This window comes from Salmo salar, chromosome ssa26 (assembly GCF_905237065.1).
Source record: "Salmo salar chromosome ssa26, Ssal_v3.1, whole genome shotgun sequence".
Classification (NCBI taxonomy): Eukaryota; Metazoa; Chordata; class Actinopteri; order Salmoniformes; family Salmonidae; genus Salmo; species Salmo salar.
Window position 1 is genome coordinate 44,206,557 of NC_059467.1, and position 27,355 is coordinate 44,233,911.

Genomic DNA, 27,355 nt, shown 5'->3' on the forward strand with positions numbered 1-27,355 from the left:
GCCTAGTTAAGTAAAAAAAATATTATTTGACTATTGAATCATTAGCTCTATATCAGAGTCAGCATAACTGTCTTTATTATGGAGAATATCGATAATGTAACCTCTCTTATCCTCAGCAGTAATTGGTTTTACCCATCGTTGGTAATTGGTTTTACCCCTTATTGTTAATTGGCTTTACCCGTCGTTGAGTGATTGTTCCAGATTTGTGCGACATGGTAAATAACTTACATAAAACAATGATGTGGTTGCTCACATATAGAAATATCACCGGTGGCGGGTAATATGCACTGCACAAAACAGGATAAGAGACAATTTATGCTTGATCTGAAAATGTGGTCGGAGTTGCCATATGGATAGTGTGACGCAATTGCAGAGCCTCTGGAAGCATGCAGAGGCCAAATTGAGCTCCATACCGCACATTCATGCACCTCTCAATTTTTTAGCTACAGTAGGCGCTGCATGGTCAATAAATGTCTTCAATGGCCGTGCAGCGGTGATATGGCCTCTGCAGAAGTCAGGGCATTTATACTTCTTGCGCTTCTCTGAGCAGAGCTGATGTGAAGGAAGTTGTCAAAGAAGTGTGTTTGTGTTTATACAGGAACTCCCGCACCCACCTGCCCTCAACCAATCATGACAATGCGTAGCTATACAGGAGCCCTCCTGCCCCCAATGCAGACGTCGGATTGACCATGCAGCACCTTTAAGTTGGCTTTAGTGCACTGCTGACCATGCAGCACCTTTAAGTTGGCTTTAGTGCACTGCTGACCATGCAGAACCTTTAAGTTGGCTTTACTGCACTGCTGACCATGCAGCACCTTTAAGTTGGCTTTACTGCACTGCTGACCATGCAGCACCTTTAAGTTGGCTTTACTGCACTGCTGACCATGCAGCACCTTTAAGTTGGCTTTACTGCACTGCTGACCATGCAGCACCTTTAAGTTGGCTTTACTGCACTGCAGACCATGCAGCACCTTTAAGTTGGCTTTACTGCACTGCAGACCATGCAGCACCTTTAAGTTGGCTTTACTGCACTGCTGACCATGCAGCACCTTTAAGTTGGCTTTACTGCACTGCTGACCATGCAGCACCTTTAAGTTGGCTTTACTGCACTGCTGACCATGCAGCACCTTTAAGTTGGCTTTAGTGCACTGCTGACCATGCAGCACCTTTAAGTTGGCTTTACTGCACTGCAGACCATGCAGCACCTTTAAGTTGGCTTTACTGCACTGCAGGTTTGAGTGGCGAGTAGGAGTCAGTGAAAGCTCATTTTCTCTCACTGTGATATATTCTATCTCTTGAATGTGATGTGAATCATCTAAACAAATGTACTGTATTTATAGAGAATGTGTGAGAGTAGTTTTGAAAACACACCACGGAAAAGTGATGGGGCTGAGACAATGATGTATATAAACCCTGGGTAGCATTTGTTGGCCATTGAGAGGCTTTAAAGCCACCTGTCGGCCATATTGGCACTCCCCAGTAGAGCAGTCCTCCATAGGAATTAATGGAATGTTACAGTATTTCACTTAAATGTTTCAAGGACAAAATTACATGTATTTAAATATTTTGTTGTAGTAGTGGGGACAGTAACATTAGTCATCTCTAAAAATGATACTTAAGGGAATTTGTTCAAATACATATTTTGTATTTAGTTATTATTTGTATAAATATTCATATAAATTTAAGTTCACATAATATATCTAAAAAGTATGCATTAAGCTGTCTTTAATAGAATAAACGTGGCACAAACGAATGTACACATTAATAAAGGCATTTTTTTAGTGATTGTGCCAAGATGGAGGCGCGATGGCTTCAACACAGCGCCCCCGAAAATCTTCTAGTGCATATATAAATCATTGTGTGGAGACGTAAGTCTATGGGTGGTGACTACACGTGTTGAACAGCCAATGAACGGAGAGAAAAACCTCTTGCTAATTGTAATACTACTGCACATGCCGTTTTGCAGCCAATGGAAGACGAGAGGGAAGGGGCGGATAATGTCCAGTGTTGTTGAATGTGCCACAACTCAGTTGATACGTAATGTGGTGGATGCAAATAGTTTCGCCATAATTAAATTAAACTTCGTTACTTTTTGAAGGGACTTGATTTCAATCATGTCTGTGAATTCTGTCCATTGGTTTCGTAAAGGTTTGAGACTGCATGATAATCCAGCGTTGCAAGACGCATTGGACGGTGCTGAGACAGTGCGTTGTGTTTATATTTTGGACCCTTGTTTTGCTGGTTCTGCTAATGTTGGACTCAATCGATGGCGGTAAGTGACCATATAGCTAGGACTTCTATATTCTGTATCAGAAGGAAAGAAATTCCACAAATTAATTTTTAACAAGGCACACCTGTTAATTCAAATGCATTCCATGTGACAACCTCATGGATACATCGAAACTATGAAATAACACATATGGAATCATGTAGTAACCAAAAATGTGTTAAACAAATCAAAATATATTTCAGATTCTTCTAAGTAGCCACCCTTTGCCTTGATGACAGCTTTGCGCACTCTTGGCATTCTCTCAACCAGCTTCACCTGGAATGCTTTTCCAACAGTCTTGAAGGACAGAAAGAATAGTGTTCTATCAGCAAAAATTCACCTCACCTCTGTCACAGACTGGTCTTCCCTGGCTGCCTGACTCTGCTGAAACCCCTGTCACCATCTGATCCTCCTAAAATGAGGCATGACAAAGAATTACCTTGGTGTACATTTCTACATTATATTATCCAAGAATAGAATCAATGGTTCAATAATTGAAACGACCGCTATTCCCAGATCCCAGACTGTAGCTTTAAGCTTAACCTGCTGTCCTGTAGCTACTGTCGGTCTACCCATCAATTCAAGATGGAACTTTGTATCATTCACTGAATATACTGCAAAATTCACTGAGCTCCATAGACTGGTCTTCCCTGGCAGTTTGACCCTGCTGGGACCCCTGTCATCATCTGATCCTGCTAAGACATGATGGGCACTAGAAGGCTGCATTCCTGCGGGATGTCTGCGGTCCCGACAGAGATAATTTCTGCACGGTCAACATTTTTCATGCTGCAGGCGGGAGCGGGCGGTCAGACAGACGACTTTGGGATGAAAATATTTTTGTTGTCCCACAGATTTTTTTGAAACGATCATCTTTCTGCTTTGTATGCGTTAGCCTACCTATTGTATTAAAATCACATAGTCTTCGCATTATTCACTCAGAATTCGCTGCTTCAACTTCAGTAGCCTACCTCTCCTAGTTGGGCATAAGAGTTCAAGTGCGCCTAGTATGTGTTGTCTCATTGAAATAGAATAGGCTGACTACATGGGCGGAGAATCAAGTGGCAGTTGAATATGAAATTAACTTAAATATGATTAGACTGTAGTTTACTACAGTGTCTATAAATAAATAATGAAAAGAAGTGGAGGGTTCTCAACTAACGTGAGTCGAAGTGCAATTAAACAATGTAATCGTGATTGAAAAGGAAAGACACAATGTACACACAGGTTAGGTTACTATGGTGACGTTAGGTTTTCATTTTTCACACCAAATACAAACATAGGAACAATAATTTACAGACGCACACAAACAATGATTACATCTCTGCTCACACCCCAGTCCCTATGGCCTTAAATTGTACAAGTTTGTTTTTCTCAGTCGCCCATGCTATTTTAATAATATATCATTACATTTTTCCATTCTGTTAATGGTGGTGGATTAATATTTTTTTTTCAAGACGAGTGAAACAAGAGAATCATCCGGCCAGTTGGGTATCTCACTACACCCCCACATGCCATGTCTTGAAATATGCAGACAGGTGGGTAAAACATCACTTTACATTGTAATAATTCTGACAGCCAACTTTGTAGCCCTGCCCATAATTCTTGGAATATAGCATTCCCAGAACGCATGGATTATTGAATCACTGTTAGTTTTACACTTAAGACATGACCCTGCCGTTGTGCTGTAGAATTTGTGAATTTTGTCTCTTGTATAATACATTCTATACATTAGTTTATACTGGATAAAGCTACATTTTTGTTACATTTTGTTTAATTAGTTATGCTTCATCTTTCCCTCCATCTTGTGCCAACATCAGTTGTTTTTAAATCTTGGTTCCAGTAGTTTATATTTTTTTCTAAGAGATAGTCAGTTGGATATGCTCTCTGTAAGGTTTTGTATATTTTACCTATAATATGAACATCCTTTTCTGACTCAAATAAGACTTCTGATCGAATCAACATTTCGTGATATGTAAGTTGCATGTATTTGAAACTATCTGCATTGGTCAGTCCAAAATTACTTTTTCATTCTGTCATGGAAATACATGTATTTCCTGTTACCAAGTCATTTATGTTTTCTATGCCTTTAGTTTTCCATGTGGACCTATTTATCAGTGAATTCTGAAAAGCTGTCCAAGGATTGTTCCACAAGGTTGTTTTAGTGATCGTGGTTCATGTAGAATCCGTTTCATTCTCTTCTACATTGTTCTAGTGTTCTTAACTATGAAGTTGATAGTGTTCCTAGCTTTATCCTCTGAAAATAGACCCGTAAAATGATTCTGGGGATGAGCATGTGCATCTTCAATACGTACCAATTGTTTCTCTTTAGTACATTTAACTATAGGTCGTAAGTAAAAGCAGTGAAAACCACCCTCAGACTTAGGAAGATGTAAAACTTTCCTTTTTATTCTAACTTTTTATTTGTCCATATAAAGTCATGATCGAGTATACTTTTTTAAAAGAATGTCATCGGTGGGGTAATTGGTATTACTGAAAATAAATATTAAAGCTTTGGGAGCCATGCAATTCTAAAGAGGTTTATTCTGCCTGTAAGATTTATGGGAATATTATTCAATTTAATTTGATCTGCTTTCATATTGTTGAACAATGGAATATAGTTATCTTTAGATATTTGTTGTCACTTATAGAGCATCCTAAGTACTTCATATTTGTTGTGGTCCACTTAAAGAGTTGCTGTAGATCATGAGTTATCCTTTTTTTCCTATTGTCATTTTTGTCCAATGCAAATTTTATTTTTTACTATTCTTAAAATATTTTTTGCAAATGGTACATTGACTTTTCAATATTGGTCAGGTATATCAGGAGATCATTTAGAAATAAGCTTAGTTTATATTCATGTTTACCAATACTGATTGATACCGGTTACGTTTGGGTCATGTCTAATTCTTTCTGCAAGTGTCATTTGTGTAAATAGGGAGGATAATTTGTCCCAGAAATGTTGAGGTGAATTCTATGGGAAACCATCCATTCCTGGTGCTTTCCTCCTTGTGAATGGTAATTGCTGATAACTGTTGATAATTGCTTCAGAGTTGTTGAGTCTAAGAAGGCTATTGGATCTGTCCAACTGTTGTGTTTAATTCTGGTTTATATAAATGTTCATTGAAGCTTTTAAAAAATCTCATTAAATCATGTTGTTTCTAATTGCCGCTTTTGTATATTTGTCTTTTTAAAATTGTAACTGGTTTTAGCAAGTATTCGTTTTGTGAGAGCAGTGAGATATTTGCCAGGTTTATTTGCTATTAAGTAGTATCCTTCTAAAAACACCGGATTTGCCCCTGGTGGGATATACAATGAAATTATTTTTCACCATGTAAGGTACAATTCAACATTAGAAAACGGCCTTCTTGGTCCATGTGCTTCTTTTCATTTAGCAACGCAACAAGCACCAAAGCATTGGCACTTGTTTGTAGGCAAGAACAGAGTTTGCCCATGTCATGTTAGGTCATTCTTCTACATATTGCTTAACATTCTAACTGTACAGAAGAACTTAACATAAAAATGTCCGTTGGTAAGGAGGAAACAAACTCTCATACTGATAAGAACTACACTTCTGTTAAGTTCACATCTGTCACCTTATCCTTCTCATGCAGATTTCTACTGGAAGCCTTGGAGGACCTGGACACAAGCCTGCGGAAACTAAATTTGAGGCTATTCGTAGTACGAGGCCAGCCCACAGATGTCTTTCCAAGACTTTTCAAGGTGAGGAAATGTCAAATGAATGACCAAATCAGCTAGGATGACAAATTTGGTATGCGTAGATAGGCTGAAAAGCACTCAGACAGACACATACACAGATCTCCACATCGCCCTTTGTCTCATTCGCAGCGCTGCACTTGCTCGCTGAGCTATAGCCTCTCTAACTGCTTTGGTAAAGAGTTCACACACCACTTCAATATGTCAGATTGCTTATGATACCCAGATGCAATGGTATTAAACTTTAAATAAAGGGCACAGGCTGCCTGCTGTAAGTCATGTACACTTTCTTGCCCTCACTGTGCACCTAGGCAATGCCGTTAGTGTTAATATAATACACAACCATGTCAGTCCAAATGAGTTGAATTACAAGGCAGTTGTGTTTGTGCGTGCCTTCTGTGAACCGCTACCTGGTAACATCCAGACAGGCACCACTGTTGCAGTAGTCAGGATCGGGGTTCTGACTCAGTAGTTAATGGATATATGTTGGTGATGCTCCCCCTAGTCTAGGTGGGGGTTTTTCAGCATTTTATTCAGACGCATATTTGCATAAAATATTCCGGTACGGTCATTGACCTGTTTTTGAAAGGGCATGAATTATGCAAGAGCAGTAACTGGGTGCCTCGGTCATGTACAGAGCGCACAAACAAACACACTCACACACGCTACACTTCATTACAGTTGTGTGCGGGTACATCAAAGCTGGGACCGAGAGACTGTTTAACATCTTCTATCTCCAGGCCATCAGACTGTTAAAACAGTCACCACTAGCCTTAGTTACTGTTCTAGCCGGTTACCATGCGGGTACTTTGCATTTGTGGCAAATCTGATGGCCCGAGTGGTAAAGAACGTCTAGACGCTCGAGAGCACCCTTACCTGCAGATCTATAAATTATGTCTCCGTAATCTAGCATGGGTAGGATGGTCATCTGAATCAGGGTTAGTTTGGCAGCTGGGGTGAAAGAGGAGCGAATTTGATAGAGGAAACCAAGTATAGATTTAACTTTAGCCTGCAGCATTGATATGTGCTGAGAGAAGGACAGTGCACCGTCAAGCCTTACTCCGAAAGTACTTGTATGAGGTGACTACCTGAAGCTCTAAACCCTCAGAGGTAGTACTAACACCTGTGGGAAGAGGGGCATTCTTCTTACCAAACCACATGACCTTTGTTTTGGAGGTGTTCAGAACAAGGTTAAGGGCAGAGAAAGCTTGTTGGACAATAAGAAAGCTTTGTTCTAGAGCATTTAGTACAACATCCGGGGAGGGGTCAGCTGAGTATAAGACTGTATCATCTGCATATAAATACATGAGAGAGCTTCCTACTGCCTGAGCTAAGTTGTTGATGTAAATTGAGAAGAGTGTGGGGCCTTGGATTGAGCCTTGGGGTACTCCCTTGGTGACAGGCAGTGGCTGAGACAGCAGATTTTCTGACTTTATACACTGCACTCTTTGAGAGAGGTAGTTAGCAAACCAGGCCAAAGACCCATCAGAGACACCAATACTCCTTAGCCGGCCCACAAGAATGGAATGGTCTACCGTAACAAAAGCTTTGGCCAAGTCAATAAAAATAGCAGCACAATATTGCTTAGAATCAAGGGCAATGGTGACATCATTGAGGACCTTTAAGTTTTGGGGTCAAGTTTAAGGAGCTCCTTTAGCACCTCAGACTCAGTGACTGCCTGCAGGGAGAAAGTTTGTAGCGGGGCAGGGAAACAGAGGGAGAAGCATCGGGGATAGTCACATTAGAAGAGGTGGGAGATTAGGAAATGTTGGACGGGCAAGGAGGCATGGCTGAGTCAAATAGGAATCCTGACTTAATGAAGTGGTGATTTAAAGAGCTCAGCCATGTGCTTCTTGTCAGTAACAACCACATCATCAACATTAAAGGACATGGGCAGCTGTGAGGAGGAGGGTTTATTCTCCAGGTCTTTAACCGTTTTCCAGAACGTCTTGGGGTTAGACCCACAGAGAGAGAACTGCTCCTTAAAGTAACTAACTTTGGCCTTCCGGATAGCCTGAATGCACTTATTTCTAATTTGCCTGAACGATAGCCAGTCAGCTTGAGTATGCGTGTGCCGAGCCTTTTGCCAAATGCAATTCTTGAGGTGGAGTAACTCTGCCAGATCACAGTCGAACCAGGGGCTGAAGCTGTTTTTAACTCTAGTTTTCTTTATGGGTGAGGTCATTCCAGAAAACACCTGATCTAAGACCGCTCTCTACTCCTCCAGGAGTGGAATGTCACCCGGTTGACCTTCGAGTACGATTCAGAGCCCTATGGGACGGAGCGCGACGCCACCATCCTGAAGATGGCGCAGGACTTTGGCGTGGAGACCCGCGTCAGAAATTCCCACACACTCTACAAACTGGCCAGGTCAGAGTTAATTTTATCTCCTCATGCCACCACTTAGTACCTCACCACCAGCTTAGTGGCAGAGCTCTGGGTTGAAGTTCCCCATTAGGATCAGCTTACCATCCCCACAACTTAACTGTAACCATTTGGAGGGGAACGCTAGACTGACCTCAGATCAGTGTTTAGGAGCAACTTAATCCACCTGTGCTGTCTGAGGGGCTGCTCTCATCTGATATTAGTTGACTGTTTGTCTATAGTGGTGTTTGCCTCCAATGAGGTCTGCCATTTTGTTGTTGATGTTTATAAACACAGATCAATATTAATTATTGGTCTGGCACTTTGAAATGCAGGACAGAGTTAACGAATATCGCTTCAGCATTTATCCAAGCCAAAACATAGACCTACAGGGATAGAAATGGCCTTAATACGTCTGATTCACTCTGTTCACTTCTTTGGGATGGAGTTTGTAAAAGTAACAGTTGGCCTAATTGAGTGACTTGACAGTTTTGCACAGCTGTGCTCCTTACTGCATAATTTCCTTGGCGCTCTATCTGCTGGTATCGCGTTTCCTTCTCCTGAGAAAAGATGGATGCAATACAAGCTGACAAGGTCTGAATTGCAGGCAAGTCTTTTGTATTGACATCTCTGTTGCTTTGGTCTCCAGTGGATTGTGACTCAAAAAAACAGTGTGTGTGTGGATGGTTGAGTGGAGTGGCATGTTTCTCTCAGAGAAACGGACTTACTCTCATGTGGCAGTATGCATCTCTGAGAGAAAGTCCATTTGGCAGTATGCATCTCTGAGAGAAACATGCCACTCCACTCAACCATCCAGACACACACTGTTTTTTTGAGTCACAATCCACTGGAGACCAAAGCAACAGAGATGTCAATACAAAAGACTTGCCTGCAATTCAGACCTTGTCAGCTTGTATTGCATCCATCTTTTCTCAGTAGAAGGAAACGCGATACCAGCAGATAGAGCGCCAAGGAAATTATGCGATATGACATGGGCATTTACATAAGTATTCATACCCCTGAGTCAATACATGTTAGAATCACCTTTGGAATTGATTACAGCTGTGAGTCTTTCTGGTTAAGTGTATAAGAGCTTTGCACACCTGTATTGGTGGGTCTGGTGATGATGGGAGATTCAGGCTGATAGTGGGTCTGGTGATGAGGGGAGATTCAGGCTGATAGTGGGTCTGGTGGAGAGAAGGAAGAGCGAGGAGGAAGAGTACTATGGGGAAGAAATCGATAGTTACAGTGCATTCACACCCCTTGACTTTTTCCACATTTTGTTACGTTACAGCCTTATTCTAAAATTTATTAAATCTTTTTTTTTTCTCATCAATCTACAGACAATACCCCATAATGACAAAGCAAAAACAGGTTTTAGAAACGGAAATATCACATTTACATAAGTATTCAGACCCTTTACTCAGTACTTTGTTGAAGCACCTTTAGCAGCGATTACAGCCTCGAGTCTTCTTGGGTATGACACTACAAGCTAGGCAGACCTGTATTCGCGGAGTTTCTCCCATTCTTTTCTGCAGATCCTCTCAATCTCTGTCAGGTTGGATGGGGAGCGTCGCTGCACAGCTATTTTCAGGTCTCTCGAGATGTTAGATAGGCTTCAAGTCCAGGCTCTGGCTTGGCCACTCAAGGACATTCAGAGACTTGTCCCAAAGCCACTCCTGGGTTGTCTTGGCAGTGTGCTTAGGGTTGTTGTCCTGTTGGAAGGTGAACCTTCGCCCCAGTCTGAGGGTCTGAGCAGTCTGGAGCAGGTTTTTGTTAAGGATCTCTCTGTACTTTGCTCTGTTCATCTTTGCCTGGATCCTGACTAGTCTTCCCACAGCATGGTGCTGCCACCACCATGCTTCACTGTAGGGATGGTGCCAGGTTTCCTCCAGACGTTAAGATTGAAATATTTGGCTTGAATGCCAATCTTGGTTTCATCAGACCAGAGAATCTTGTTTCTCATGGTCTGAGAGTCTTCAGGTGCCTTTTGGCAAACTCCAAGCGGGCCGTCATGTGCCTTTGATTGGTGGAGTGCTGCATAGATGGTTGTCCTTCTGGAAGGTTTCCTATCTCCACAGAGGAACTCTAGAGCTCTGTCAGAGTGACCATCAGGTTCTTGGTCACCTCCCTGACCAAGGCCCTTCTCCTCCGAATGCTCAGTAGGGCCGGGCGGCCAGCTCAGGAAGAGTCTTGGTGGTTCCAAACTTCTTCCATTTAAGAATGATGGAGGCTACTGTGTTCTTGGGGACCTTCAATGCTGCAGACATGTTTTGGTAGCCTTTCTCAGATCTGTGCCTCGACACAATCCTGTCTCGGAGCTCTACGGATAATTCCTTCGACTTCATGGTGTGGTTTTTGCTCTGACATGCACTGTCAACTGTATGACCTTGTATAGACAGGTGTGTGCCTTTCCAAATCATGTCCAATCAATTGAATTTACCACAGGTGGACTCCAATCGAGTTGTAGAAACATCTCCGAGGATTATCAATGGAAACAGGATGCACCTGGCTCAGTTTCGACTCTCATTGCAAAGGGTCTGAATACTTATTTAAATAAGGTATTTCTGTATTTACATTTTTATAAATTTGCTAAAATATCTAGTAATTTGTTTTCACTTTCATTATGGGGTGTTGTATGTAGAGTATTTGTTTTAATTTAATACGTTTTAATGTAACTAGCTATAATGTAACTAGTGCTAGCTAATGCTTCCTACAGTACTAGTCAAAAGTTTGGACACACCTACTCATTCCAGGGTTTTTCTTTATTTAAAAAAAAAAGCTATTTTATACATTGTAGAATAATAGTGAAGAAATAAAAACTACGAAATAACACATGGAACCATGTGGTAACCATTTTTTTATTTTTTTACAAATCTAAATATATTTTAGATTTCAGATTCTTCAAAGTAGCCACCCTTGCATGGCTGAGAGAAGGCCAAGTGTGCAAAGCTGTCATCAAGGCAAAGGGTGGCTACTTTGAAGAATCTGAAATATTAAATATATTTGGATTTGTTAAAAAAAAAATGGTTACTACATGATTCCATATGTGTTATTTCATAGTTTTGATGTCTTCACTATTATTCTGCAATGTAGAAAATAATAATAAGAAAAACCCTGGAATGAGTAAGTGTGTCCAAACTTTTGACCAGAGCTGAATATATTAAAAATACACTGCTCAAAAAAATAAAGGGAACACTTAAACAACACATCCTAGATCTGAATGAATGAAATAATCTTATTAAATACTTTTTTTCTTTACATAGTTGAATGTGCTGACAACAAAATGACTTAATGGAAATCAAATTTATCAACCCATGGAGGTCTGGATTTGGAGTCGCACTCAAAATTAAAGTGGAAAACCACACTACAGGCTGATCCAACTTTGATGTAATGTCCTTAAAACAAGTCAAAATGAGGCTCAGTAGTGTGTGTGGCCTCCACGTGCCTGTATGACCTCCCTACAACGCCTGGGCATGCTCCTGATGAGGTGGCGGATGGTCTCCTGAGGGATCTCCTCCCAGACCTGGACTAAAGCATCCGCCAACTCCTGGACAGTCTGTGGTGCAACGTGGCGTTGGTGGATGGAGCGAGACACGATATCCCAGATGTGCTCAATTGGATTCAGGTCTGGGGAACGGGCGGGCCAGTCCGTAGCATCAATGCCTTCTTCTTGCAGGAACTGCTGACACACTCCAGCCACATGAGGTCTAGCATTGTCTTGCATTAGGAGGAACCCAGGGCCAACCGCACCAGCATATGGTCTCACAAGGGGTCTGAGGATCTCATCTCGGTACCTAATGGCAGTCAGGCTACCTCTGGCGAGCACATGGAGGGCTGTGCGGCCCCCCCAAAGAAATGCCACCCCACACCATGACTGACCCACCGCCAAACCGGTCATGCTGGAGGATGTTGCAGGCAGCAGAACATTCTCCACGGCGTCTCCAGACTCTGTCACGTCTGTCACGTGCTCAGTGTGAACCTGCTTTCATCTGTGAAGAGCACAGGGCGCCAGTGGCGAATTTGCCAATCTTGGTGTTCTCTGGCAAATGCCAAACGTCCTGCACGGTGTTGGGTTGTAAGCACAATCCCCACCTGTGGACCTCGGGCCCTCATACCACCCTCATGGAGTCTGTTTCTGACCGTTTGAGCAGACACATGCACATTTGTGGCCTGCTGGAGGTCATTTTGCAGGGCTCTGGCAGTGCTCCTCCTGCTCCTCCTTGCACAAAGGCGGAGGTAGTGGTCCTGCTGCTGGGTTATTGCCCTCCTACGGCCTCCTCCACGTCTCCTGATGTACTGGCCTGTCTCCTGGTAGCGCCTCCATGCTCTGGACACTACGCTGACAGACACAGCAAACCTTCTTGCCACAGCTCGCATTAATGTGCCATCCTGGATGAGCTGCACTACCTGAGCCACTTGTGTGGGTTGTAGACTCCGTCTCATGCTACCACTAGAGTGAAAGCACCGCCAGCATTCAAAAGTGACCAAAACATTAGCCAGGAAGCATAGGAACTGAGAAGTGGTCTGTGGTCTCCACCTGCAGAACCACTCCTTTATTGGGGGTGTCTTGCTTATTGCCTATAATTTCCACCTGTTGTCTATTCCATTTGCACAACAGCATGTGAAATGTATTGTCAATCAGTGTTGCTTCCTAAGAGGACAGTTTGATTTCACAGAAGTGTGATTGACTTGGAGTTACATTGTGTTGTTTAAGTGTTCCCTTTATTTTTTTGAGCAGTATATGTTTTCTTTGCTACTGTAGGTAGCATTAGCTAGCACTAGTCAGCTGTACCTGTGCCAAAACTCTGGTATTTTTAATCCTACCGCTTGTTTTCCATCTTAATTGGTGAGCCAATTTTGTTTTATCATGCTCTCTCTAGTCTCTCTGCAGCAGACATATAGTGAGCAATATGTTTGAACATTTAATCGCAGTATTCGAATCGCAATACATATAGAATCGTGAGAATAGCAGTACATATAGAATCGTGAGAATAGCAATACATATCATAACGGCACTTAAATATCGTGATAGTATCGTAATAATATCGTGAGATCCATGGCAATTCCCAGTCCTTATGGGAAAGGTTAGATGAGAGAAAATGTAGGGAGAGGGGACGTTTTACTTGTTGAAGTGAAGGGAGACCCTGCCCACTGCAACAACAACAACAAAGTCAACCCTCGCATGACGTGTTTTGTCTTCCCCTGTTGATCCAGAACAAGCGCACACGTCAATTACACAGTCTCATGTGTAAACCCCGCCTGATAATCTCCCCTTACTGGTTGTGAGAGATGATGACACTGTCACACTACACAACATGTGCTGAGGGGAGCTCTGCAGCAGTCAGCCATGGTGGACAGCATGTGCCTGCCTAGCCCCAGACAAGGCGGCTCTGTCCTGTTAGAGCGGTGCACAGTGTTCCTGCTCTATCTATCTATAGCCCAATATCTTTCAGTCAGCTTTTCTTACTGCAAAAGGACTTGTGAAAAAGATTGGTTTGGTCTGAGGAATCCTCTGCTCTGTATATCTGATGAATTCCATTGCTCTCTCTTTCTCATTCTCTGCATTTGAGTCTTTCTCTCTCTCTCTTCAGATCGAGCATAAACTGGCTCTTAAGAACTCCAAAGCTTGTCATTTCTAACGGTTATAGACTGTGTTGAATATAATGGAGAAGAGAGGGGTAGAGCCAGCCTGCATTACTGATGCTGTTGTATAACACCTGAGGCAGTAAAGGTTGACCCTCCCTCCTCCATTATATTAAACACAGTCTATAACTCTTATAAAGGACAAGGTTTGGAGTTCTTAAGAGCCAATTTATGCTCGATCTGAAAATGTGGTCGGAGGCGCCGTATGGCTCGTGTGACGCAATTGTGGAGCCTCCAGAGGCATGCAGAGGCCAAATCAATTTCCATACCACATGCCATGTGCCTCCCAAATGTTGTAACAATGTAGAGGGCTCCTGTATAGCTCCGCGTTGACATGATTGGTTGACGGTAGGTGAGGGTGGCAGGTCCTGTATAAACACAAACTCACTTCCTTGACAACTTCCTTCACAGCAGCTCTGCGCTGCTCAGCGATGTGAAAGAAGTATGAATGCCTTGACTTCTGCAGAGGCCGTGTCACAGTAAATACTGCACGGCCATTGAAGACATCTGATTGACCATGCAAAGGCTCTCATAAATACACACTGCTCAAACTGTCGTTTTTCAAACATTTTTTTCCTGTTCGCGTCCCAGAACATCACTCATTCATCACGTACCTTGCAGAAAGCCTACAAGCCATCCGAGTCCCCCAAAACACCTACAATAGATTACCAGGATTACATTTCCTTGGTAAGCTTTTTAGATGTCCCAGGCACAGCTATTAGTAATCTGAATGTCCTGAATTATGTTGACTTGTAAAAGCTAGTCTGCTGCTGCAGCCGTGCCGCTGGGCACCGTGCCGCTGGCCACTGTGACCTTCAGTGATGCAGACTTGGGTATTAACTGTGATTACACGCTGGCACAGCACATGCTGCATCTGTTGTACTGAGGTAAACAACACATTGGTTCAATACGTTTCCCTCTCCTGTGTGTGTGTGTGTGTGTGTGTGTGTGTGTGTGTGTGTGTGTGTGTGTGTGTGTGTGTGTGTGTGTGCACTTGATTCCATCCCCCAAACTTCATGTCCTCAGAACAGGACTGTCTATTTACAAAAGGTTCCCTCTGTGTTTCATTATAACCCTTGGCTGCCATTGTGGCTCTGTGAAGGAATGAAGACGTGGCAAGGGGCTGAGATGCCAGGCCAGGAAATACTCTTAAAATGACTGTTAATCTACAGTACCAGTCAAAAGTTTGGCTACACCTACTCAGTCCAGGGTTTTTCTTTATTTTGTCTATTTTCTACATTGTAGAATAATTGTGTAGACATCCAAACTATGAAATAACACATGGAATCATGTAGTAACCAAAAAAGTGTTAAACAAATAAAAATATATTTTTATTTGAGATTCTTCCAAGTAACCACCCTTTGCCTTGATGACAGCTTTGCACACTCTTGGAATTCTCTCAACCAGCTTCATGAGGTAGTCACCTGGAATGCATTTCAATTAACAGGTGTGCCTTGTTAATTTGTGGAATTTCTTTATTCCTTTAATGCGTTTGAGCCAATCAGTTGTGTTGTGACAAGGTAGGGGTGGTATACAGAAGATAACCCCTTCTGAAAAAACCTACACTCGATCCCTCCGATGTCAACAACTACAGACCAGTATCCCTTCTTTCTTTTCTCTCCAAAACTCTTGAACGTGCCGTCCTTGGCCAGCTCTCCTGCTATCTCTCTCAGAATGACCTTCTTGATCCTAATCAGTCAGGTTTCAAGACTGGGCATTTAACTGAGACTGCTCTTCTCTGTGTCACGGAGGCTCTCCGCACTGCTAAAGCTAACTCTCTCTCCTCTGCTCTCATCCTTCTAGACCTTTCTGCTGCCTTTGATACTGTGAACCATCAGATCCTCCTCTCCACCCTCTCCGAGTTGGGCATCTCCGGCGCGGCCCACACTTGGATTGCGTCCTACCTGACAGGTCGCTCCTACCAGGTGGCGTGGCGAGAATCTGTCTCCGCACCATGCGCTCTCACCACTGGTGTCCCCCAGGGCTCTGTTCTAGGCCCTCTCCTATTCTCGCTATACACCAAGTCACTTGGCTCTGTCATATCCTCACATGGTCTCTCCTATCATTGCTATGCAGACGACACACAATTAATCTTCTCCTTTCCCCCTTCTGATAACCAGGCGGCGAATCGCATCTCTGCATGTCTGTCAGACATATCAGTGTGGATGACGGATCACCAGCTCAAGCTGAACCTCGGCAAGACGGAGCTGCTCTTCCTCCCGGGGAAGGACTGCCCGTTCCATGATCTCGCCATCACGGTTGAGAACTCCCTTGTCCCCTCCTCCCAGAGTGCTAAGAACCTTGGCGTGATCCTGGACAACACCCTGTCGTTCTCCACTAACATCAAGGCGGTGACCCGATCCTGTAGGTTCATGCTCTACAATATTCGCAGAGTACGACCCTGCCTCACACAGGAAGCGGTGCAGGTCCTAATCCAGGCACTTGTCATCTCCCGTCTGGATTACTGCAACTCGCTGTTGGCTGGGCTCCCTGCCTGTGCCATTAAACCCCTACAACTCATCCAGAACGCCGCAGCCCGTCTGGTGTTCAACCTTCCCAAGTTCTCTCACGTCACCCCGCTCCTCCGCTCTCTCCACTGGCTTCCAGTTGAAGCTCGCATCCGCTACAAGACCATGGTGATTGCCTACGGAGCTGTGAAGGGAACGGCACCTCCATACCTTCAGGCTCTGATCAGGCCCTACACCCAAACAAGGGCACTGCGTTCATCCACCTCTGGCCTGCTGGCCCCCCTACCTCTGAGGAAGCACAGTTCCCGCTCAGCCCAGTCAAAACTGTTCGCTGCTCTGGCACCCCAATGGTGGAACATGCTCCCTCACGACGCCAGGACAGCGGAGTCAATCACCACCTCCCGGAGACACCTGAAACCCCACCTCTTTAAGGAATACCTAGGATAGGATAAAGTAATCCTTCTAACCCCCCCCTTAAAAGATTTGGATGCACTATTGTAAAGTGGTTGTTCCAATGGATATCATAAGGTGAATGCACCAATTTGTAAGTCGCTCTGGTTAAGAGCGTCTGCTAAATGACTTAAATGTAAATGTAAATAGCTCTATTTGGTAAACGACCAATTCCATATTATGGCAAGAACAGCTGAAATAAGCAAAGAGAAACGACAGTCCATTACTTTAAGACATGAAGGTCAGTCAATCCGGGAAAATTAAGAACTTTGAAAGTTTCTTCAATTGCGGTCGCAAAAACCATCAAGCGCTATGATGAAACTGGCTCTCATGAGGACCGCCACAGGAAAGGAAGACACAGAGTTACCTCTGCTGCAGAGGATAAGTTCATTGGAGTTACCAGCATCAGAAATTACAGCCCAAATAAATGCTTCACAGTTGAAGTAACAGACACATCTCAACATCAACTGTTCAGAGGAGACTGCGTGAATCAGGCCTTCATGGTCCAATTGCTGCAAAGAAACCACTTCTAAAGAACACCAATAAGAAGAAGAGACTTGCTTGGGCCAAGAAACACGAGCAATGGACATTAGACCGGTGGAAATCTGTCCTTTGGTCTGATGAGTCCAAATTTGAGATTTTTGGTTCCGTTCGCCGTGTCTTTGTGAGACACAAAGTAGGTGAACGGATGATCTCCGCATGTGTGCTTCCCACCATGAAGCATGGAGGAGGAGGTGTGATAGTGTGGGGGTGCTTTGCTGGTGACACTGTTGGTGATTTATTTAGAATTCAAGGCACACTTAACCAGCATGGCTACCACAACATTCTGCAGCGGTATGCCATCCCATCTTGTTTGCACGAAGTGGGACTGTCATTTGTTTTTCAACAGGACAATGACCCAACACGCCTCCAGGCTGTGTAAGGGCTATTTTACCAAGAAGGAGAGTGATGGAGTGCTGAATCAGATGACCTGGCCTCCACAATCACCTGACCTCAACCTAATTGAGATGGTTTGGGATGAGTTGGACCGCAGAGTGAAGGAAAAGCAGCCAACAAGTGCTCAACATATGTGTGAACTCCTTCAAGACTGTTGGAAAAGCATTCTAGGTGAAGCTGGTTGAGAGAATGCCAAGAGTGTGTAAAGCTGTCATCAAGGCAAAGGGTGGCTACTTTTGAAGAATCTTAAATCTAAAATATATTTGGATTTGTTAGTTTGATGTATTCACTATTATTCTTCAATTTAGAAAATAGTACAAAATAAAGAAAAACCCTTGAATGAGTAGGTGTCCAAACTTTTGACTGGTACTTTACATTTTGGGGAAGACTGGAACAGACTCTGGTCTGTCCCCCTCCTTATGGGAACAGACTCTGGTCTATTCCCCTCCTTACGGGAACAGTCTCTGGTCCGTCCCCCTCCTTATGAATCCAGGATGTGCCCTTTTGTTAAAAAGTCTTAGAGGCAAAAACGGATGGGAAAAAATCTAATTCAGACGAAGGCTTTGCTTTGAAAAAGTTATATCATCAGCTCCGAGCAATGAAGCAGTACCTCCCATTAATATTCATTATAGCACACTGTAGCAAAACATCTGCAACAGAAAGTTCAGGTAGTTCCTCCCTGTTTCAGCCCATTTTCTTCCATTTGGTACAGTAACTAATGAATACGACCTGGTTAGTGAACACCCGTGGTTTCTCTGTTTTAGGATCATTGAGATGAACAAGGACATGCCCCCACTGACCTTCAAGCGCTTCCAGGCCATCGTCCAGCGGCTGGAGCTGCCCAAGAAGCCCCTCCCCACTGTCACCCGGCAACAGATGGACTGCTGCCAGACAGGCGTCGAGGCCAATCACGATGAGCGTTACGGAGTGCCCTCCCTCGATGAACTAGGTGAGGGACGTGAGTGTGTGTGTTTGTGTGTGTTGGTATCTCTCATCATCGTCTGCTAGTGATGATAGATCGGTTTGATTTTGAATGAAGGGAATTCATTTGACCATTTTTCTTTTTATCGGGCAGGTTTTAAGACTCACAGTTTGGGTCCTGCTGTGTGGAGGGGCGGGGAGACTGAGGCACTGGAGAGACTGAACAATCATATGGACAAAAAGGTGAGTCACCTGATCTGGGTGTATCCAGGCCTGACATAGTGACCAGCCGGCCAAGGCTCCCTGGCCACCTCGATCACAAACACTGAAGATAAAGTTAGTGTAGATGCTTCTTCAAATACTTTGCCTAATGATCAACCTACAGTATGTTTTCGTAGACACACATAGAGTGATAGCTCATTTTCCATCATGGCTAGTCACATATGGACCTAGCTGACTCTGATCAACACGGTGATGGATACACCACCACCTCACTTGGCAAAAACCCTGTTAGAATTCTAGAAGAGCATGTGGAATAAGTTCTCTCTGCCCTACTCAAGTTCATCCTCAAGTTCATCTTTATTGTGGGTGACCTTTGAACCCTACCATACAGAACATCATACGTAAAACAAAAACCATCAGTGCTGTTCTAACTATTCATACATCTATCCAGACCGCTGTAGCTAAATTCAATATCCACCTATTGCTGATGACTACATTACCCATGATTCTTTGCTCGGGTCCCTAGGGCTGGATGGCGAACTTGGAGCGCCCAAGAATCAGTGTGTCTTCCCTGATGGCCAGTCCCACAGGCCTGAGTCCCTACCTACGTTTTGGATGCCTCTCCTGCAGAACCCTCTACTACAGACTCCGAGAGCTCTACATGATGGTGAGGTACTGTCTTCTGCTGTTCCTCGAACACTGCTGTTCCTAGAGCGCTGCTGTTCCTAGAGCGCTGCTGTTCCTAGAGCGCTGCTCCTCTGCTGCTCCTAGAGCTCTGCTGCTCCTAGAGCTCTGCTGCTCTGCTGCTCCTAGAGCTCTGCTGCTCTGCTGCTCCTAGAGCTCTGCTGCTCCTAGAGCTCTGCCGCTCCTAGAGCTCTGATGCTCTGCTCTTGTGTGTGAAGTCACTTTCATCTCCTTGTTGTTTGATTGATATCTAATGTTTTGTCTTCAGTAAATCTCTCCTCCAATGCCCTCCACATATCCTGTTCACCATCCTGCCATCACCATCTTTCAATTCCCTTTCTCTGCCTCACCTTTCATATATCCCCTTAACCCCATTTCCACCAACCCCATTTCCACCACCACCACTCCTATCTACCCCTCCACCACACCCTACCCCCATCCACTCATCCCATTCTCTTCCACCCTCCTCCACCACACCCTACCCCCATCCACTCAACTCATCCCATTCTCTTCCACCCCTCCTCCACCACACCCTACCCCCATCCACTCCACTCATCCCATTCTCTTCCACCCCTCCTCCACCACACCCTACCCCCATCCAGGCACGTAAGCACTGCACGCCGCCGCTCTCTCTCTTCGCCCAGCTGCTGTGGCGGGAGTTCTTCTATACGGCTGCTACCAACAATCCCAAGTTCGACCGCATGGAGGGAAACCCTGTCTGCCTGCAGATCCCCTGGGACAACAACCCTGAGGCGCTGGCCAAGTGGGCCGAGGGGCAGACGGGCTTCCCCTGGATCGACGCCATCATGACCCAGCTGAGGCAGGAGGGCTGGATCCACCACCTGGCCAGACACGCTGTAGCCTGCTTCCTCACCAGGGGGGACCTGTGGATGAGCTGGGAGAGTGGTATGAAGGTACGATGGAGTCTCCATCTCTGTAATCTACTGCCTGATGTAGTGCTGCCTGATGTAGTTCTGCCTTTGTGGCCCGATGGAAATATAACTAGAATGGACGACACCATTTAAATCACTCTTCTGTCATGTGTTTACCCAATAGGAGTAAAGCAAGAAGTTATGTTTCTATTTCTATGTGTGGTGGACCAACCTTCTCCTGGAGAGGTGTGCTTTTTGCTCTTGGTCCAATCTAACACCTGATTCTACTAATCAGCTGCTCATGGTGACCTTGATGATGATTAGCTGTGTGTTAGAGCAGGGCTGCAGCAAAGACCTGCACACCCAAAGACTCCCAGAGGAGGGTTCGTTTTCACCATCTAACCAGACTCTCAGATGAGGGTCTATCTCTCTCTATCTGCTCATTACAGGGGTATCTTCAGTAGGAACCAAACGGAACCAAACGGGGAGGGACCTACCTGAATTTGTCCAATACAAACTAGTTCTCATTTTCTATTATTTTTTTTACCAAAAAATAGGTGCGGTGACCCCTTTGTTATTGTTTCAATTAAGGACTCTAACTTTAATAATGTTGTATCTCTATTTGTTACGAGTGTTGAGGAGGTGTGTGTGTGTGTGCGCTTTTTGTGTTTGACCACTGGTTTAGGCCTAGTTGACTGGATCATGTCTAGATGGGATACAGCTTTTGTCAAATTGACGTCAAAAGTTGAAATGTTTTGCATTTTAGCTAACCTTTACCCTTTTCCTAACCTTAACCTAATTCTCCTAACCTTAACCTAATTCTCCTTACCTGCTAGGAAGAGTCAATTTTGACTAAAACTGTATCCCTTCTGGACAACCAGGTGACTGGTTTAATAGCGTTATATTTCTATATGTGATGTATTGCAGGTGTTTGAGGAGCTGCTCCTGGATGCAGACTGGAGTGTGAACGCAGGCAGCTGGATGTGGCTCTCCTGCAGCTCCTTCTTCCAGCAGTTTTTCCACTGCTACTGTCCTGTAGGCTTCGGCCGGAGGACTGACCCCAGCGGAGACTACATTAGGTACACACAGAGCGCACACACAGGCTGTCCAATCCCCACAGGCCCCTCTACAGTAGTGTACTTGACAGATTCATATCACAATGGAGACCAATCTCTCGTTGAACACCAGAACAGAGCTGCCAGGACGTCAGTCAGATTCACCTGGTTGGGAAACTTTTTGACCGCTAGATGTTCTTTTTCATCTGTCGACTGACCCTACTCTGTAGTTCACAACAGGCGGTGATATGAATTGCTCTGTGTTGCATTGCTCTCCCCTTGAGCTAGTTTATGGTTGTGTAACGTCATGTAATTACATGGCTGGTAGCGTAACAGTCAGACTTAGGCCTCATGCAACATCCAACATCAATGTGTGTGTGTGTGTGCGTGTCAAGACCCAGTGACGCTTCTCTGATTCAGCCATGTTTTATATTATTACCAAGGATCTATTCTAGAAGTAACTCGTCATTTTTTTTATTCTAGTACTCTGTCATAACATTATTTTATGTTATTACCAAGGATCTATTCTAGAAGTAACTCTGTCAGTAACATTATTTTATATTATTACCAAGGATCTATTCTAGAAGTAACTCTGTCAGTAACATTATTTTATGTTATTACCAAGGATCTATTCTAGAAGTAACATTGTTTATATTATTACCAAGGATCTATTCTAGAAGTAACTCTGTCAGAAACATTATTTCCCATCATCCCCTCTTGTGGCTGTGTTAACAGGGTCAAAGCTGCACCAATTATGATGATTGGTGTTTTGTGGGTGGAACTACAATTGCCCATGTTGTGTATGATGTAATTTCAGGAGGTATATACCCAAGCTGAAGGACTACCCTAACCGGTACATCCACGAGCCCTGGACGGCCCCAGACTCGGTGCAGAAGGCCACTAACTGTGTGGTGGGGGTGGACTACCCCAGACCCATGCTCAACCATGCACAGAGGAGCTGCCTCAACATAGAGAGGATGAAACAGGTCTACAACACGCTGTCCAACTACAAGGGCCTCAGTGAGTTCACACACACACTCAGTCACAGATAGGGGCGAGGGTTGTAAGGTAGCCAAGGTGCCAGACGCCAGGAACACTGTAGGCCAGGTTTTAGGAGGGACTGAACATTACCCCTTTCTTGTATATTTGTGCAGCTTCTATTTGTTGAGTTGATTATGTTAATGTACCCTTCTCTCTCTCAGGTTTACTTGGCTCCGTCTCAACAATCCAGGAGGAAGTGGAGTCGGCAGTAATGACTGACAGCTCACAGACCCACGTCAGCGGTAAGTCACCTGATCATGTGTAGTCTCGCCGTCCTGTGATGTCATCATGTGACATCGTCGTGTCGCTACAAACACTGTTCAACTACTTCCTGTCCGACTACATGCCCAGGCATTGCATTGCATCAACCAATGGTTGTGTGCAACGTCATCGACTGTGTAGTCGGGGCACCAGATTGTTATATCATATGATGTGGTTAGCTGATATGTTAAATACCTATCCAGTCTGCATTGTAGTCAGACTGGAACCTGACCAGTGACTAAGATGTCTGATTTGATTATTAATGTCTGGGCTTCAACTGCTGTTTCCCCGATGCTCAAACATTACACGCAATGTAGAAGACCTGGATAACCGTTATTAGAATTCTTAAACAATTTGATGTAATTATTTATATAATGACCTCTTCTAAAATGTGAGCTTTGAAAGTGGGTTGTGATTGTGAAGTGAGTGTAAAAGCTTTGGGATGTATGTGATGCCACCTGCTGGCTGTTCTGTGTAACATCTCTGCTTTGCTTAGGCGTGGTAGGCAAACTTTTTGTTGCGTCAAGGACCACATCGGGATTTATAAATCCAACGGAGGGCCGCACAGATTTGTTTGTCCAAATCAATTTGCGAGAAAGGGAAGTTATTTGAAAATATCAAGGCCCATTGCAATATCAAGGCCCATTATAATTTCTCTATACTTTATATCGCATTTTAAACGTTCAAGAGTGGCCTCGAATAAAACAATTTTTACCCCTTTTTCTCCCAAATTTCGTGATATCCAATTGGTAGTTAGTCTTGTCCCATCTCTACAAATCCCGTACAGACTCAGGAGAGGCGAAGGTCGAGAGCCATGCATCCTCCGAAACAAGACCCTGCCAAGCCACACTGCTTCTTGACACACTGCCAGCCGCACCAATGTGTCAGAGGAAACGCCGTCCAACTAGCGACCGTGTCAGCGCGCATACGCCCAGCCCGCCACAGGAGTCGCTAGAGCACGATGGGACAACGACATCTCGGCTGGCCAAACCCTCCCCTAACGCGGACGACGCTGGGCCAATTGTGCCTCATGGCTCTCCCGGTCGCTGCCGGCTCTGTAGTTACGGCGGTAGCCCTGTGATGCTGTGCCTTAGACCGCTGCGCTAATCAGGGCCCCAATGATTATTCCATTTTTTTTATTCAAACCTCCCGCTGTCCGGTTTGAATTTTCCCAGCCCACTAAACTGTAACTGACCTGCAGTCATTTCATATCTGAACCCAGCCCACTAAACTGTAACTGACCTGCAGTCATTTCATATCTGAACCCAGCCCACTAAACTGTAACTAACCTGCAGTCATTTCATATCTGAACCCAGGCCACTAAAGTGTAACTCACCTGCAGTCATTTCATATCTGAACCCAGCCCACTAAACTGTAACTGACCTGCAGTCATTTCATATCTGAACCCAGGCCTCTAAACTGTAACTGACCTGGCTGAGTGTGTTGCATGCTGCATCCTAGCCAGCTAACCCAGCGGAGAGCCTTGGGGGTAAAGTGTGTTCCATGGTGCATCTCAACCTGCAGGATCTCTGACCGGGGCCCTTGTGGTTCCAGACTGGTCCTCTAACTCCGGACACCAAGACCGGACGCCAGCGGGACCCTCGCCCCCGAGGAAGAGGGGCCACAGCCCCAACCTGCTGGAGTTAACAGAGTGGGGCACCGAGGCCAAGGTCCATTGCTGCAGCTCAGCCCTTGTGGGGAGCTCCGACAGCTCCCAACAATAACAGGTAAACACCACTTTTATTCCCAGGGGTCTCTTGACAAAATAGTGGAACTAACTGTGGCATTGTGCCTCCCATGAATCAAAAAAATAAGTATGTCTCCATACAAATCCACGTCCATTTTTAGATGTCCTCTACTAGCAGACGGTAAGGATGTTACAGCAGTAGGCTTTCTCCTAAACCATTGGGCTTTGTGGAGGTGTTGGATCAGGCAGAACCTCCAGCTGTTGTCCCATGCCTTGAAATTAGAACATTAACAGGTCGTGGTCACAAAGCAAGACTCTGTGTGATCTACAAGAACCCACACATTAGATTAAAACCGGACCTGACGGAATGCCCATTAGAACTTCATGTTAAGATTCCAAGGGGGGGGTCATTTGATCTAGTGCTAAGGTGATTGCAGGTTGGTAGAAACCAGAGATTTACCAGATACTCTGTTGAAAAGTGATGCAGTTTAGAAAATGGGAGGCATTGATGTTTGACAGAAGAGGATAAGATTGGAGTGTTGACCGTGAATTGCATCAGGAAACCTGTTTTGTATTCACCTACGCATTTGTGTGTTCTGTCTTTTTTCCCCAGACTGTTGATGCACCTGGACTCAACGCTGATTGGAGGGAGAGCCCTCCACACACAGCCCTGCGTCATTCCCTGTTTCACCTCGTCCACGGGTCCATCGACTGTCAGTAGCCGCCATCAAAACCTGCAGAAACAACCCAGGCAGCGAAACAAACCTCAGTTGGTAGTTAGATCTACAGTAATGGTAGAACGATGCCCACCACCAATACCATATCAACCTGTCACCAAGGCTTCGTGCTATATAGGCTGTTGATCAAGCTGTTTCTCTCAGTAGAACGATGCCCACCAATACCATATCAACCTGTCACCAAGGCTTCAGTGCTATATAGGCTGTTGATCAAGCTGTTTCTCTCAGTACATGCTGACTTTTTCCTGCTGTGTTTTATTTAGACAATCAGTAGCCGTTTTTATATTGATAAGAGTGTGATCAGTTCAGTCTCGTGTGTGTGTGTGTGTGTGTGTGTGTGTGTGTGTGTGGTTATATTCTGTAGTGGTATGGTTTGGGGCTAGGGGAAGCCTCACCCTGCAGCTGTGTATCTTTGACACAGCTTATGAAGGGAATCCTAATGGGTAATATGTGACACCCCTGTCGCGTGCCTCAGTTTGCACTTAGAGTATTTGACTCACTTCCTCGTTTGTCAAAATAACGTCTCACAAAGTTATATTTTGGCGGTGAACTGTCACTTTAAGTCTGCATAAAGCACTTTATTACATGTTCCATTACCACTACTTGTTGAAAACAGACTTGTTGGTGTGAGTATCTGTGGCAGGGTGTGAGTATCTGTGGCAGGGTGTGAGTATCTGTGGCAGGGTGTGAGTATCTGTGGCAGCGTGTGAGTATCTGTGGCAGCGTGTGAGTATCTGTGCTGACTCAGCACAGAGTTTTCTGTACACCATGAAGCAGTGTGGACCAGTAGCAAAGACCTTTTTAACACTTTTGTACCGACCCAAACTGCTGGCTCTGAGCACATTGTCCTTTTCAGCATGCTCCCATCAAATCTGGTGCGTTCATGACCAGGCCAGTACAGCTTGGTTGGTCTCGGTCCAGTTCGGGTCAGTAGTGTGAAAAGCCTGTAACAGTGCTGTTGATCCCAGTCCCATGTAGAGGTCATCTGCTATTGTGCCTGCAGTATAGGGTCAAATGTAAACCATATTAATCTGTGTTTTACTAACTACACAGTTCAATTGATCTACAAGTTCTATCAATAAGTTCTGATGTGAAATTATTTGTTGATTGATCTGTCAAATAGCACAAGGGATTGTGCCGAGTATAGCAATTAATTGTTGAATCATATCAATGGATCATCACAGAGACATGTATAGAGATTATTATATATATTTTCTATAATAAACTGTATCTTTAATGTCTCTGGTTCCATCATTGCTTCAACGCTAAAGAGTCACTGTGCTTGCATGACTCGTGAGTCAAAACTAATCTCATGAGTCTGTTTCAGCAGTCTGTGCTGGACCCGTCAATGTGTTGTCGTCCGATGTAACCCCAAGTCACTCTGTCATGTATTTACCTTTCTTCTACTAACCCTCATGGCTACTCATTTTATCTTTCTTTTGTAAAATGGATGTATTCTAAATCAATTTGTTCTTTTACTTAATTTGTGAAAGTTTAAATATTTTTTCCTAATTAAATGCTGTTTCTACACGTAACCTATCACGTGTCTGGCTCTTTTTTCAGGTGTGTGTAATTCAGAAAGGGAATGTTAAGATATTACCATATTGCTTAAAGGATTGATCCACTCAAAATAAAATCTACATGATTTTTCCATTTACCTTGTCTGTAGTCGATTCCCGAAGACTGCTTTTGGATAAGGCATTATTTGATAATCTTTGTATTCCTCAGATGTACACAAGGGTCGAAGGGTTACTGGTTAGGGTTTGTAAATTATAGTACATAAAGTATAGGGGGATTTTCTTTGGTTTCTTTTTAACCTTCTCTAGAAGTAGGAGGCAAATGTCCATTAAACCTAATGGTTCTGGACCCTATGGTCAGTTAAAATCTTAACTCTGAGTCCCATCTGGATGCAATGCCTGGAAAAAGGGAGATTTTTTTTTAACATGGAAACTGTATTCAAGCCAGGTAATGAAAAACAAACAGTGATTTGCAATGAGCTGTGCAGTGCCTGTCCGCCCCATTGCCTGG

General features: G+C 44.2%; 1 protein-coding gene across 2 annotated transcripts; it reads left to right on the forward strand.

Annotated features, from left to right (window-relative positions):
- The first annotated feature begins 1,982 nt into the window (after window positions 1-1,982).
- LOC106587781 (cryptochrome-2) lies at window positions 1,983-26,810 on the forward strand. Of its 2 annotated transcripts, none has more exons than XM_045708626.1 (12): window positions 1,983-2,272; window positions 5,881-5,989; window positions 8,211-8,353; window positions 18,612-18,796; window positions 18,923-19,011; window positions 19,517-19,657; window positions 20,277-20,588; window positions 21,474-21,625; window positions 22,419-22,621; window positions 22,804-22,884; window positions 24,428-24,630; window positions 25,204-26,810. In XM_045708626.1, the coding sequence occupies exons 1-11, from the start codon at window positions 2,115-2,117 to the stop codon at window positions 24,625-24,627; spliced, it is 1,773 nt and encodes a 590-aa protein (XP_045564582.1). In that variant the 5' UTR covers window positions 1,983-2,114; the 3' UTR covers window positions 24,628-24,630; window positions 25,204-26,810. The 2 variants fall into 2 exon arrangements, with proteins under 2 accessions (XP_045564582.1, XP_014031902.2); XM_014176427.2 differs by having other exon boundaries at window positions 1,999-2,272; window positions 24,458-24,630.
- The last annotated feature ends 545 nt before the right edge of the window (window positions 26,811-27,355 follow it).